The sequence below is a fragment of the Ciconia boyciana genome, chromosome 6, assembly GCF_034638445.1.
Source record: "Ciconia boyciana chromosome 6, ASM3463844v1, whole genome shotgun sequence".
Taxonomy (NCBI): domain Eukaryota; kingdom Metazoa; phylum Chordata; class Aves; order Ciconiiformes; family Ciconiidae; genus Ciconia; species Ciconia boyciana.
This window is the reverse complement of record NC_132939.1, coordinates 1012107-1025825: the sequence shown is the minus strand read 5'-3', so window position 1 is coordinate 1025825 and position 13719 is coordinate 1012107. Positions and strand designations below refer to the sequence as shown.

At 50.0% G+C, this 13719-nt stretch overlaps 1 protein-coding gene across 1 annotated transcript in view; it reads right to left on the bottom strand.

The window, feature by feature from the left end:
• Nucleotides 1–4007, bottom strand: part of CCDC9B (coiled-coil domain containing 9B) — a 57917-nt gene extending 53910 nt beyond the window's left edge. The window contains exon 1 of the mRNA XM_072864719.1: nt 3933–4007. Coding sequence (XP_072720820.1) covers nt 3933–4007 — 75 coding nt within the window. The remainder of the gene's footprint in view (nt 1–3932) is intronic.
• Between the last annotated feature and the right edge of the window lie 9712 nt (nt 4008–13719).

The following is a 13719-nucleotide window of genomic DNA, read 5'->3' as shown; positions in this document are numbered from 1 at the left end:
GTGGAGTGATTTTTGGTTGGGCTGGTGGCTGGAGGGACAAGGTCAGCCCTAGCAGATGCTGCTGGGCTGAGTCAGGGAGTCAGTATCATGGAAACACTTTTTCCAGCGATGGTGCATTATCCTGTTTGTACAGTGGCCGTGTTCCTCGGCTCGAGGAGTCTGCACACGCTGCTAACACCCGGGTCCAAGTTAACACAGAGACCCACACCATTATCCCAGGTTCTTTGCACAGTGCAGGGTAAACACCATGTGCAGTGGGGTCCGTTGTGCTACCCATGGATCGCAGTAGCTAAGGGACCATGTCATGCCCAAGTTGTCAAAGCGTAGGCTAAGTGCTTGCAAGGAGTTTCTACAGACCTCATAGCCGTGGCATCCTAGGTCTCTGCTGTTATCGATGGTGTGGCCAAGCTCTTCCAGCAACGAGCAGTGTCATGAGCAGGCATGGAGAACCCCAAAATACCTTTGCCTTTGCTAATGGCTCTGGAGAGCTGCAGTTCCCTCCAGGGTAGCGTTGGCTACTCCACTGCCCTCAAAACAAACAGCTGACATTTCTCAGCTGTCCTTTACCATCTCTGAGTGGCATAAATGACAAGCATCTACTTCTGCATCATCATCTGAGGCCGATGAGAACATGAATGCTCGGTAAATGCTGCGGACACAGAAACCCAGGGGCAAAAGGGCCCAGTCAAGGGAGCAGCATCTGCAGCTTCAGCAGTGGGACAGAACAGGTTGGTCTGGGGACCTGTTTGTGCTCTTGGGACTCACAGGATGTAGAAATCAGAATCTTATAAATATGATGAGATTTACGGGGTTATATACGTGCACATATGTTTGCTTATACCTGGTGTCATGGCCAGAAAGGGTTGCAATAACACCAAGGCTGTCCTCAACTTGAGGGCTTGCTCTGAACTGTCAAAAACTCTGATTTGCTCTTAAGTCCAGTGTCATTCCCAAGATGAACACTGCCTTCCCATGGAGTCCGTGCCTACCGCAGGGTAAGGGCCCTCCAGGAGCATCATCCTGGCACCGCGGAGCACCAATACCCAGAGGTCTGCCACTTGGGAAGCAGAGGAGCCAAGACGGTCCCCAGTCTCCTGCTCCAGTGAGAAGGGCATGTTGGCTGCATGACATTTCGGGGGTCCTGCAGGACCTCAGGACACACTGAATCCTGTTCACACGAGCACCCCCACCTCGGTGGCTGAAGCACATCAGTACTGCTCTCTCAGGCGGTTGGTGGCAGCTATTTCCCAGCATGCAGCAACTTGACAGAGTACTTCAGACAGTGAGTGTATATTACATCCATGTGCGACAGGAAGGACATTTGGAGAAACCAGCTTAATTACTCATCCAGGAATTTGTCCACCACCCCCAGAGTTAATCCCTTTATTCTCCTAAAATGGCCAGGAGACCTTTAATAGGCAGGATGGCCTGATTCTGGGCTCTTTATTGTGCTCTGGCTGCTGTGGACTGGCTTGTGCCATCTCCGAAGCCTACTCACCACGGAAGCCGTGGGGCGTACCCAGCATAGATACCCCAGGTTGGCTCTGTGGTTTCTGCTTCACAGAAAGGGGATGCATCAGCTCTTGCTAACTATTGGCAGCCCCTGAAGGAGCAGTCCCTGGAGTGGACAGCAGCTTGCCTTCAGGAAAGCCTGAAAGCTGGAGGAATCAAGAGTACATAAGGGGATTTTTGCAGCATTGCCCTGCCGGGGCTGAGCTACACAGAGGCTCGGCTGAGCTCCCTTAAGCACAGCCTCCAGCTGCCTACTTGGAGCCCCTGCTCTCCACTCAGGGCAAAGTTTGCTGGAGATTTTTCTGGGGCAAAAGAAGGAAATCAGAGCAATGACGTGTCCATTTTGTGCTCGTGATGGTGAAATAGTCCCTTTCTCTAGCTGTGTGCTGCAAAGCCTCTCCCTGACCAGTTTCGGCACAAAGAACCATCTCCGACAGGAGTCTACAATCTCCCCGCTCCAGAAGAGCATTCAGCAGAAATGTGTTGCAATTCTTGCAGAAAGTATTGCCCTACATTTTGACAGCAAGACTATATGTTTCTTCTCTGTCTGTCTGCCTTACACAAAGGCTGAAGGAAAGAATATGATCCCTCAATAAACCCAAACCTGACTGCCCTGAGAAGCATTCCTGGCATCCCTTCATCAGCCTTTCCACCAGCAGAAACCGCCCTGGCTTGAAACCCTCCTTCCTTTTCCTTTTGCACGCTGTGAAACTCCTCCAAAGCCACTCAGTCCCATGCTGCCACTTTTCCCAAGTGCACTTCACCCATCTTCATCTTGGCTTCTCTCCCTTTTTTTGCATGACCGCTATTTAGTCAACAGATGGCACTCGGTAACTGCTGGGAGAAGCTGGGAGCCAGCTGCCAAAAAGCCCACTGTAGAAGGAGCTTGAAGTCTGGCTGGTTTGGGAGGCTGCTTTTATATCGTGTATCGGGACTGCAGATAAGCCACATGGCCGAGTTCCAGAGGTGCTCCTGCGTACTGCTGCATGCAGCAGTGAACTCACAGATCACGCTGCCCGAGGCTCCTGAGCAGAACTTCAACCCCTCTCCAGGCCCGTCGGATAGAGGGAGGGATGGGAACAGGCAGTATATCAAAGAAGAGTTTCCCAGCAGCCTGGAGGCATCTTTCATATCAAGCACAGAGCAAACTTCCCCGCAATAAGAAAACTCCACCTTTGCCTCCCTTGCTTACCCCCTGCTCTGCTCCTTTGGCCAGCTGCTAATGCAGGATAAAAAGGCATTTGAGGCGTTTCCTCCAGCCAGCCTGGAGAAAGGTCAGCATATTCCCTAGACTGGGAGGAGGGACTGGCCAGAAACCTTAAACGGGCTTTAGCTGGAGAGACTCGTAGGGATCAAAGGACTGCTGAGACATTAATTTTTAAATGTATCAATATACAATTAAAATGAAAACGACCAAAGCTAGTTAAAGCATATAATGGCAGCTTGGTCCTGCTTAAAATCAGTGAAGATCATAGCTGCCTGTTGGTACTTCCCATAGCGATACCAATCATAGCACCAGCACAGAAAGCTCTCGGGACGTGCAGAACGGCCCTGTTCCTGTTGGAGGACAAGTTTGTCCCCTCTTTTCCCCCTCCCTGCACATCATCCCATCCTGCAGGTTCTTGCCCCAAGTCCTGTGGGTGACATCTGTGCCCACCCATGTTTAATGCCATCTTGAATAATTCATGATCTCATCACCTCACCTGACATTTTCTGCTCCTGAAAGACTTGTAACTCTAGTGTAGGGCCTCTGAAGTAGTTATAGGCTGAGCAAACGATAAGAGGCTTTTTCGTCTTAGTTCTTCCCACTTCCAGACATGCACAGCAAGGCCAAATGCAGGTTTGCTGACCCCATTTGCTACCCCAGCCTTCAGATGTAGGACACATGACCCAGCCTTGGGAAGGGTGCCAGGCTGTGGAAAGTGGCCGGGACAGCCAGTCAGGCAGGTTCTTTTCATCTTTTATGGAAATGCAGTCCTTGGGGAAAGCATGGAGAGCTGCAGACAGCAACTGGTTCGCCCTGGGTGAAAGCTGTCATCAGCAGGGGCCAAGGGAGGTTCCCCATTCCAGCCCATGGCTTCAGCCCAGATCTAGGAGGACGGGGGCAGCCCAATGGCCTGTAACTTGTAGTTTGCAAGCTGCAAATGAGCATGCCGAGAGCCAGCTGGCTCTTCACATGGTCATGTGCCCTTTGTGAACTGCAAAAAGTCAAAATTACTCAACACATGGCTGCTTTGGAGCTACACCTGTGGCAACGTGACACACTTTCAGTCTGATGCAAGAAGAAAGAAGTGGCAAATTCAGCGGCTGTTCTCCAGGCCCATGAGTGCTTCTTACCCCAACCAAGCTCAGTTAAAACCTAACAAACCATTTCACTTCCCTTTGCCAGCAGAACTCAAAAGCAAACTCCAGAGACCAACCTTGGCTCCAGGGTCTAAACCGGACTGAAGACTCTTCATGGACTCCAGCGGCGTCACATCGCACTGATGCTGCATGGGTTCGGTTTGGGCTCAGCTCACAGGCAGACAGGCTGTTCTTGTGCAGTGGGTTGAGGTGCGGAGCTGATTTGGAGGACAAGCCCAGGAAAAGTGCAAGGGCCAGCCTGCAAGAGGCACCGAGACGCCTGAGAAGGAAGGAGATGAAAAGGGGAGTCAAGTTGGCAATTAAATATTAAAGGACCAGTTCAACAATAATTAATACTTGGGTGGAGAGAAAGGGTGGAGGTGCATGAAGCGCTTGCAGACACTTGCTGCGCTGTGCCTGGCTGGCGGAGTACTTCACTCAAGTGGCAGAAAACTCGAAATTGCAAATAATCCATGCTCCAGCAGGATGGAAATCATGATTCAAGAGGGTGAATTAAAACCCAGCTGGAGACGCCAGTCCTTCTCCCAGCTATGGTCAGAATTTAAGCCACGTTGGCCTTATTTCAACCCTTGCACAAGCTGAGGAGGCTCAGCTTGTGATAAATTTATATCACATTTACTGAGGTCCAAGAGCAGACCACACAATTATTCCTGGGAGGTTTCCTAACTGGACACATCACACTCAGAAAATCCCCTGCAAAACACATGGGGAGCCATCATATGCACTTGCCCTGTTCTTACTTTTCTCTGGGCATCCATTTCAGGTCTCTGTGTGAGCTCCTGAGCGAGGTGGCCCTCCATTGGGAACGTGGACATTTTGTTGTCCCTTCTGACTTGGTCCCTGCAGCATGGCCGAGCATGTTGCTCAGGGCTGGGGCACTGTGCAGCCCAAACACACGGGATTAGGGTGGGCTAAAATACAGGGTTTAGAACTGAGTTTGTAAAAAGGAAAAATTCCATTTCCTTTCTCCCTGGAATACTGCGTTTCCTTCGGTACCTTCAGAAGGAACTGGTTAAATAACACCCTTCTTTTGACCTGTTGTTATTTAAACCTTTTGTTGAAAAAGGTTTGAAACAAACATTTACAGATGCCTTTTTCTGGAAGCATCAGCTGAAATACTTGGAGCATTTCTGAAGCGTAGTTTCAACCAAAAAAAAGCAGAAACATTTCAACAATTTGAGAGATGGAACCTTCCCCCTCCACTCTCCTACTTGCTCTTGCGCCAAAACAACTGCTTTTCATCCCCCCATGGCTCTGATCCTCCCAAAATGGGACATTTCAGCCAATTTCCTCTCCAAAATGTCAACTGGGTCATCCCCGGATGACAGTGACTCACTGGCACTGATGCCATTGGGAAAGAAAAGCTTGGTTCTTGCTGAATCCTGCAAGTCCTGTGGGGCTAAGATGAGGCTGGCACAGGCAGAGATCAGCAGTTAACGGCCAGCTCTGCTCACTTGTGTTTTCCTCCCATTGCAGGGGTCCGTGTAGGAGCCAGACCAGCTGTAATCTTGTGGGATCCAGCTGTAAAGCTAGTATTTGTGGTATGAGTAGCTTTGGGTTGTTCTTATGAAGTAAAAAGGGCAAATTCCCAGCTGCATACGGTTTGAGGGATTGGTTCATGGTTAATTCTCTGGTTGCGATGGCCCTGGGCACGCAATGGATTGGGTCTGGGCTGGTATCAGCTGCTGCCCGTGTTATATCAATGAAGGCTCAGAGGGCTAAGGAAATTGCTTGTGCCAGCAGCCCTAAGTAGCTTACGGGAGGAAAGTTAACGGTAGCTCAGCTCTGATCAGCAATTAAAACAACGATCAGGAATGGGGCTGGCAGCTCAGCCACGCAAGGATGGGATGTCTTGATCTTTTGTTGGGATCTGACAGCCCTGCACAGGCAGAAGGAGTTGCTCCCGGCAGAGAGGAGGACCTTGTTAGCACTACGTTCAACAGCCAGGATTAGGGTTGTGTTTCAGAGTAGTTCTTCTGTCCTTCGTTATACCTGGTCCTATTCCCACCTGCAGCTTTGATCATCACCTTCACAACAGCCCAGAAACCTGCCAGAGCCACCAAACTGATCTTAGGGAAACCATCCCTGCTAGCACTAGCTTTTCCCAACTAGCTTCTATGGTTGGAATTTAAACGCGTCCTTGGCAAGACTGTAATATTCCTATTTTGAAGGCATTATGGCAAAGTTTCGATTCACCAAGATAAAGAATAACACAATAAGGTTGTAAAATAAAAAGCACTCCCCATGTTAAAGCTTCCTAGCTGACACCACTGGTCATTCATCTGATTTTCTTTTCCTCGGCATGGACAGACTCATAAAGGCTGAGACTTTCTCTTGTCCTTAAATCTGTTAGCACTGCCTTAACACACCCAAATGGGGAAGGGGAAAGCAGGAACCCCTTAAATAAGCCTTGCCACAACAGAAAGAGCAACACAGTCCCCTCTTTACAGGGCTGGAGCAGGAGGGCAGACAGTTAAATACTCCCTGGAGCTCTCAGGCAAACTTCCCTACTGAAAAATTAGATTAGCAAAGCTGAGAGTCTCCTGGTAACTGATACCTCGGCTGTGTTTGCTGAGTGGTGATAACACAGGTCGTATCAGCCTGCAAAGCTACCAGACAAAACCATGGGAGCCGGCAGCACTTGTTACCTCCTGCAAGCAACGCCGCTAACGAAGCAAGTGAGCTCAGGGGAGGACAGACCTCCAGGTCAGGAGGGAGATGCCAGAGCTGTGTGCACCGGGGAGCATCGCACGGCGGCCTTTGGAGGATGCTCTGTGGAAACATTTTGAATGCAAACACTTTTGTCTGCTGACACAGAAGGGCTGTATGCAAAGCAGGGGACGTAAGTCTCCAAGGGCGTATCTACCTCCACTAACAATACTTCAGGTACTCAGAAGGTTTTTTATAAGATTTTTTTTCCCCATTGGTGAAATGTCAGTTCAGGAAAAGAGACGTTTTTCACATGAAAAGCCCTGCATCAGCATCTCCTGTTTCAAAAAAAAGAGTATTCTGAAATCTCGGAGCTGTGGGCCTTTTTGTGTTTCCAAAACAAAGGGCCCAGACCCACAGGCAGCAGAAATGTGCTCATCTCTCACCTGTGTGTTCCCCAGCATCAAACAGAATCCCCCTTTTGTGCAAAGCTGCGCCACTGTACAGCTTAGAGACCCAAGGTATTGCCAGTAACTGGTGCCTCCCGGTGTACCCCTCGTCACATTTAATGACCTGTCCTTCTGGAATGAAAACTTGATGCCTGAGACTCACTGACCTGCAATACTCCCTTTTCAGCAACAATTTACCTGCATCGAGCCAGGAGCAGATACAATCTGAGAAAAGCAGGGTGTGCAGAGATGCAATAGATACAGCAGAAAATTTGTGGTTTGCTCCCTTCTCTATCAGGATGGATGGTGGCATGATGAGTCTCAGCCGTGTCCTGCTTCCTCCCACATCTTCATACCAAGAGGGTTGTGAATATTTATTCACTCTGAGAGTTCAGGTCTCTCGGATCTGCTGGGGTTTACTTCAAAAACTCCATAGGCTCTTCATATTCTCCTTCATGGTCTCTACAGAGGCTATGTCTAGCTTGCTGCTCTTGCCTAGAGCTGAGAGAATCGAAGGCTGTGTTAGCAATGTGGGTCACACATTGCACACAGCATCCTCTCCACCTTTAGCAGACCTCATATGTGCTGCGAATCGACTGACAGCACACAGGAAAAGCTCCCATTTCTGGGATGGGCACAGGATGTAGAGAGTGGGACTGACAGCATGCCAGGGCTTTCCTGGAGATTCAGCCCCTTCCAGCTAAGTGGTCCCACACCTTTATTTATTCTTTGGGTTTAAGAAGAGGGTGTTTGCCCCATTCAGTGCATTATCATGGCCAGATCTCCCTTCCTTTACTCCAGAGACATGGGTATTTCAATGCTAGGCTTTAGTGTGCTGTGAGACACTTGGGTATAGCATATTTTGCAGAATCAGGCTTGAAACGTGGGTCTCGTGAACTGCAGGAGCCTGGGAAAAGGGATGGCTGGTTTTGAAGTGTTTGATCTCATACAAGTATTTGGTCAAGTCCTGGCAGGACCACACTGTGCAGGCTGTTCGCAAGATCCTCAGTTCCACTAAAAGTCAGCTCTGATTTTCAAACCTTTTTGAAGCTAAAGAAGGTATTGTAACAGACACAGTTAGTCAGGGTATGTTGATATATCCCAACATCTTCTGTCGCCTTCCCCAGGCTGAGAACTTATGTCCCAAATCCTCATAAGAAGAATATTTACGTGCAAAGGATGAATTAGTCTGGGATATCTCAGGATGCTCTGAGGGAACTGGCTCACTGTCAATCACGCTGGGAAATGGTGCGAACATATGGGCTGCTTCAGAGCAAATGTGGCTGTGCTCCCAGCACAAGGCACCACAGAAAATGGTACAATATATCTACAGCAAGATTTTCCCTGCCAAGACAATGCCGAATTGGGTCTCCATGTGCCTCCTGCCCCTTCAAACGCACAGCAAACCCATCACATCTCTTATTTGCTTCAGTTTGCAATGTACTGGTGCCCAGAAATATAATTGCCATATGCCCGGTACCTTCTCAGCCCATGGTATTGTGTCAACAGCCACTTAAAGGTTTCCAGCACTGCAGGAACCTCGCAGTCGCCCTGAGAAGCAGAGAAGGGCCCTGCACGGACCTCTCCTTCCTGTGCTGCGTGTGGGCCATGCTCCAGCACGCACCCTGGGCACACGTGAGGGACAGAAATAATAACTGGCCATCGAAATTGCCCTGTGAGCCTGATTCCTCAGTCCCTTTGAAATCTTGCACCTTATACTGATGCATACGTTGTGGAGGATGCTTCCTATGGGCACAGACAACTTTGCGCAAATTTTGGAAGGTGACAGCTCCTCCAAGCCCATCCCAGGACAGAGTGGTCACAAATGGCTTTGAATAAATAGGTACTAAATCTTTTTTTTTCGGTAGTTATATTTCTAAGAAAATTCTACTTCACAGTATCAGTGCACCTACAAGCCAGAGAAAGGCAATCATGGGCCAGTTCATCTGACTCACATAAATGGAGTTGCAAGGAGGAAAAAGATGGGCTCTGTTGAGTGCAAATGTCTGCAGAGACATATGCCCTTCTGTGCGCAATGGCACTGCTCGTGCTGTGCTGCCGGCGCAGCAGATCAGCAGCAAATCAAACCGGTTCTATAAGGGAGACCAAACATGCATCTAGGCCTTTCTCTTCAAGCACTCAGCACTGACATTTTTGGCATAAGTGTCAGCCTAGATGTAAGCGGCTGTTCGGATAAACGGGTCTGACTCAGGTCTTGGCATTCAAACTGTGACTAAAGCGCATTTCTATCTCTAAATTAAACCCTCCTGAAGTTGCAGAAGGTGGGTACCTACGTTTGCCTGTAAAATAAGCTCTGTACAGTGAAGGTGAGTGGGGCTCGATTTGCTAACACAGCACCAGCCCCGCCATGGACCTGTACTCTGGCTAAGGAAGCAATTTCACGGGCTGAGACAACAGGAGGTTTATGAAGCAGAAGAGGCCAGGACTGCTGCTGCTGTACCCATGGAAATCTTCCAGCTCGGGAGGTGTCTGGCACGCTGTCACTGGCTTTGAGGAGCGAAAATACCCTTGCTATTTTATTGCTCCAGTGAGCAGTGACAGGCCAGGGTTCAACCGTAGCTGGCTGCAGATCTGCGAGACATTGCACATTGCTTGGAAACCAGCAGCCTGCTGCAAACCGAAGCAGCTGCACAGTGATCTCCAGCCTTGCCTTGACCATGGTGACTCCAAGGGCTTGGCTGTCCACGAAATTCATAACATGAGTGATTTTGCACTGTCCAGAACATCATGGTGGTGTCACCACTGCAAGCAGGCAGCTTTGGGCATGGTTTTCCTGAGACCCAGGGTAGCATTGCCTGCAGCAAGAGAGGCAGGGGTGCATCCCCATCCAAAGAGACTGATCCAGATCACTCTGCCTCCATCCTGCTGACTCACCCATCATGGTTTGCCAGGCACTGTGGAAGAAAACATTCCTCTGGAAGAAGGATGGTCTCAGCTTGAAGGAATTGTCTTGTGTGCATCATTTATGTTCCTAAAACAGTTTGGGAGCCCCATTTGCTCATCCTTCCTGCTCACTCTTGGGTTTTGTCCATAAAGGGATGAAATCTTCGGATTAGCACATGTCTCCCCTAGAAGAGCACTGAGATCTGCTCTACCAGTCTCAAACTGGCCGAGCAGAGAGAGGCCATAGAGTGGCGATATTCTAAGTGGTAACAGGCACTGGGGACCGCATCAGCTTCTGGCCGATGGTGTGGGCTGATGGGCACAGGCAGCTCCTCTGCTGCTGCAGTGCAGGGGCAAAAGCCAAGCAGATTTTGAAGAAAGGGACGCCCGGCTTCCAGGAGTTCGGCCACCACAGCCGCTCCCTCTCAGCACTGACTGCAGGTGGGTGCGAGCCCAAGCAGCAGGTCCAGGCAATGTTGGGTCTAGGAGGAGCTCCTGCTCCGTGCCAGCTCCCTCCTTGGACGTGGATGGCACGGCACGAACGTAGCCGTATTTGCAGCAGTCTGTTCACGTCAGTTGCCAGAAGGACTGCAGGACTTGCTGTTTCTTTCTCTGTGCTGGCACTGGCTGATCGCAAAGCCAGACACACACAGCAGAGCGGGGAAGCAGCAGAGCGCGGGTGTCTGGCCAGAAAGGCAGGGGCTTGTTTTGGAGCATTACTGTGCAACATGGCCGCACCGGCTGGTGGAAATGCCTCAGCTGGGGGATAACCATGTGGTGTGTACACACTTGTGCTGCTTGTTGTGAATTGCTTCAATCAGAGAAGCAAAACCCTGAGGATTTGCCCTAACTGGAAGGAGTACCAGTGTGCAGGTAATATTTCCATCTCATTTTCCTGCCCCAGGTACTGGGGGTATCCACCAAACCACCAAAATGGCTATTTTAAAGCCCCAGGGCCCCAGGTGGATTGGGTGCCAGGAGAGCACCACTTGCTGAGCAGCAGAGCTTTTGCCTGCCTTGCAGCTCATGCTACTGATGGATGACGGGAGCTGCTCCGCTTGGAGCTGGGCAGCACCCATGTGTGTGTCCCCAGTCCAGCAGCTCCCAGGTTTACCGACTTAGTGACTGGCAGAAACACGATGGTCTGTGTTGCAGAGGAGCAAGATGACCATCACAGCTCTCTCTGGTTTTAAAGTCTAGCCATGTGCTCGTGCACAGCTCAGTGATGTTTTTGTGAACAGGAGCCTCTTTGCATCCAGGACTTGCCTTGGCATAGAGCATTTGGTGTCAGTCATGTGCATGCACGGGGCCTGAGAAAGAGGTGTCTTCAACTGCAATAAAAGCAGCTTCATTTTTTATTCCCTTTCCCCTATTCTTATTTTTCTTCATTGGTCACCTCCTGTATTGAACAACCCATTACGGATTCAGGTAAGGGGTCCTTTGGCTGTTACTGAGATGCTCTCAGGTTTTGCCCAAGACTTGGCTTTCTTTTGTAGGCTGCTGCTGACACTGAATTTTTCTTTCTGTCCTACTCTGAGGGAGCCAAATATCAGATAGGGACTAAAAATGGCTGGCAGCCATGGGAAGAAGAGCACATGTAGCTCCAGGGGCATGTATCAGCTTTGCTCACTCTGCCATCCCAGGGATGCCAGCCAGTGTAGTCTCTTTAACAAGTAGTTATATGGTTTAGAACCACAAAATAGCCTGGCCTGCGCTTCCAAAGGGACCAAACCCCAAAACATCTCCTGGGGCAGCAAGAGGGAGAAACAGATGCCAAAACCAATGCCCAAGACTCAACAGCAGGTTGTAGGTCCACATTGCTAAGAAGAGGTCAAGGCTTTATATTAAATGAATATATTTGCAGTGTAGCAAGAGGGATTCTGGAGGCTCAGGGACCCGCGATGTCAGTCCGAGAGATACAATTATCTCAGAGGGCGATGCTAGCACTGCATAAGTAGCAAAAGTGGGCTATCAGGAGCTGACGTCCCCTGATCCATGTAGACGTGCCGCTGCCTGTTCCTGACGATCCAAAGAGGAACAGGAGCAAAAGCAGAAAGGGCAGAGCAAGGGGGGGATTGTCTTGTGACAGCGTCAGTGGAGATGAACCAAAGTGATCCAAGCCAAAATAGCCAATGGCAAATGTTAGCCATCAGCCAAGAGACTGCAAAACAGTGTGAGCCCAGGATGGCCACGCTCCAGTGCCCTGCCCTGCCCTGCCCGCCTGCTGTGTGGGCTTCGCTGAGCCAGCCGCGACTGTGTGTGAAATGCTGAGCTCTGCTAATGGGAGTCAGGACATCGTGAACTGAGTAAATTCTGCTTGGGGAAATGTTGATTTACGGTGAAGGAAAATGAATTGTGCTGAAAGTAACCATGCTAAGATAGGGCACCATGAAATGAGCCATGCTGAACTGTGACTGTAGTGCAAAGCAAATCCATTGGGAAATGCTCTTGGTCACGTCTGCCAGCCCGTCAAGTTAAAGCCTTATTCTGCCTCCTTCGACTTCTCAAAGGATATGCCCGGCTTGTACTCCTAAAGCGTGGCTTGTACTCCTAAAATGAAGGGAGCCTTGTTACTGACTTTGGTGGGAGAGGAAGGAACCTCCAAACTGGGAGGACTTTGCGCACACACAGCAAGTGAAGTGTAGTGTTCGTTTCTGACTCAGGCTTCTCTCGAGACAGAGGAGAGCTGCAGAGACAATGTTTTGCTTTTTGTTTGTGAAAGAAATGCAAGTGGATGGTGAGCAGGAGAGCAGGAGGGCTAGGAGAAGTAATAAGCTGTAGAAAATGAAGAAAAGAGATGCTTCAAGTAAAAAATGTATCAAAGCTCAAATGTGAAGTTTTTTTCTCTTATCTCTTTCACAGGTCAAGCAGGAGAGGTCAGAAATCTATCTTCAATTGCCACAAATACCAGTTAGTGTCAAAAATGCCCAACTCTCCTCCTGGGGCTCTGTTACACAGTCACCTTGGCAGCCTTCCGACCTCACCCTGCCTCCTCTGAAGACAACGGGTATGAGGTGGAGAGCAGCTGTTTGCCCTGCCTCTCCTGGGAGCGGTGCAGAGGAGACGGGTGCCCTGGCTCTCCTGGGCGCAGTGCTTCCTGACCTCTGTCCGTGTGTGAATACCTAAGCCTTTTAGCAGCAGAGGTTTCGAGCCCTGCTTGGGGAGCTCAAGCCCCGAGCCAGCAGGCTTTCTGCTCTTGGATACTTTTCATAAAATGAGGAGTAGGTGATGGATCCCCTAGTTTCTCAGGGTCCGCAGCAGAAAATTGCTGTCTCGGATGACAGAGGGTTTTTTGCAGCATAGCAGCTTCATAAACCTGCCTTCCCCCTCGGCCACCTCTCACATCACCCCCCGTGCATCTTTGTCCCATTCACCTGTTCATATATTTTCCCTCTCCCCCTTCATCTCTTCTCATCAGCTTTTTTCTCTTTTCCACACCTATTCATTATTATCTGTTGGCTTTTTTAATATTCCTGACCCTACACCTCCCTTTTTCGCTATTTTTCTCTTTGCTTCCACTTTTTTTTTTTTTGCCATATCTCTCCCTGTCCCTCTCGCTCACCCTCCTCCACCTTCCTTCACATTGGAGGGACATCGGGGACCAGCTGGACCCGTCTGACGCTGGCGGGTCTCGGATGTGGGTTGCCATGGCAAAGAGCCAGCTCCCGCGCTGCCAAAGAGCGAAAAAAAGCCAACGTGACGTACGACCAACCGCTCCAGCCCCGGCCGTGTGACAGCAGCCCCGAGAGGGACACGGGCAGCCCCACTGACTGCCTCGTGCAGTGCTTTGCAGGTAGCTGGGAGCATAAGCCCTGCTGTAGTCCCTGGGTAAGGGCAATTA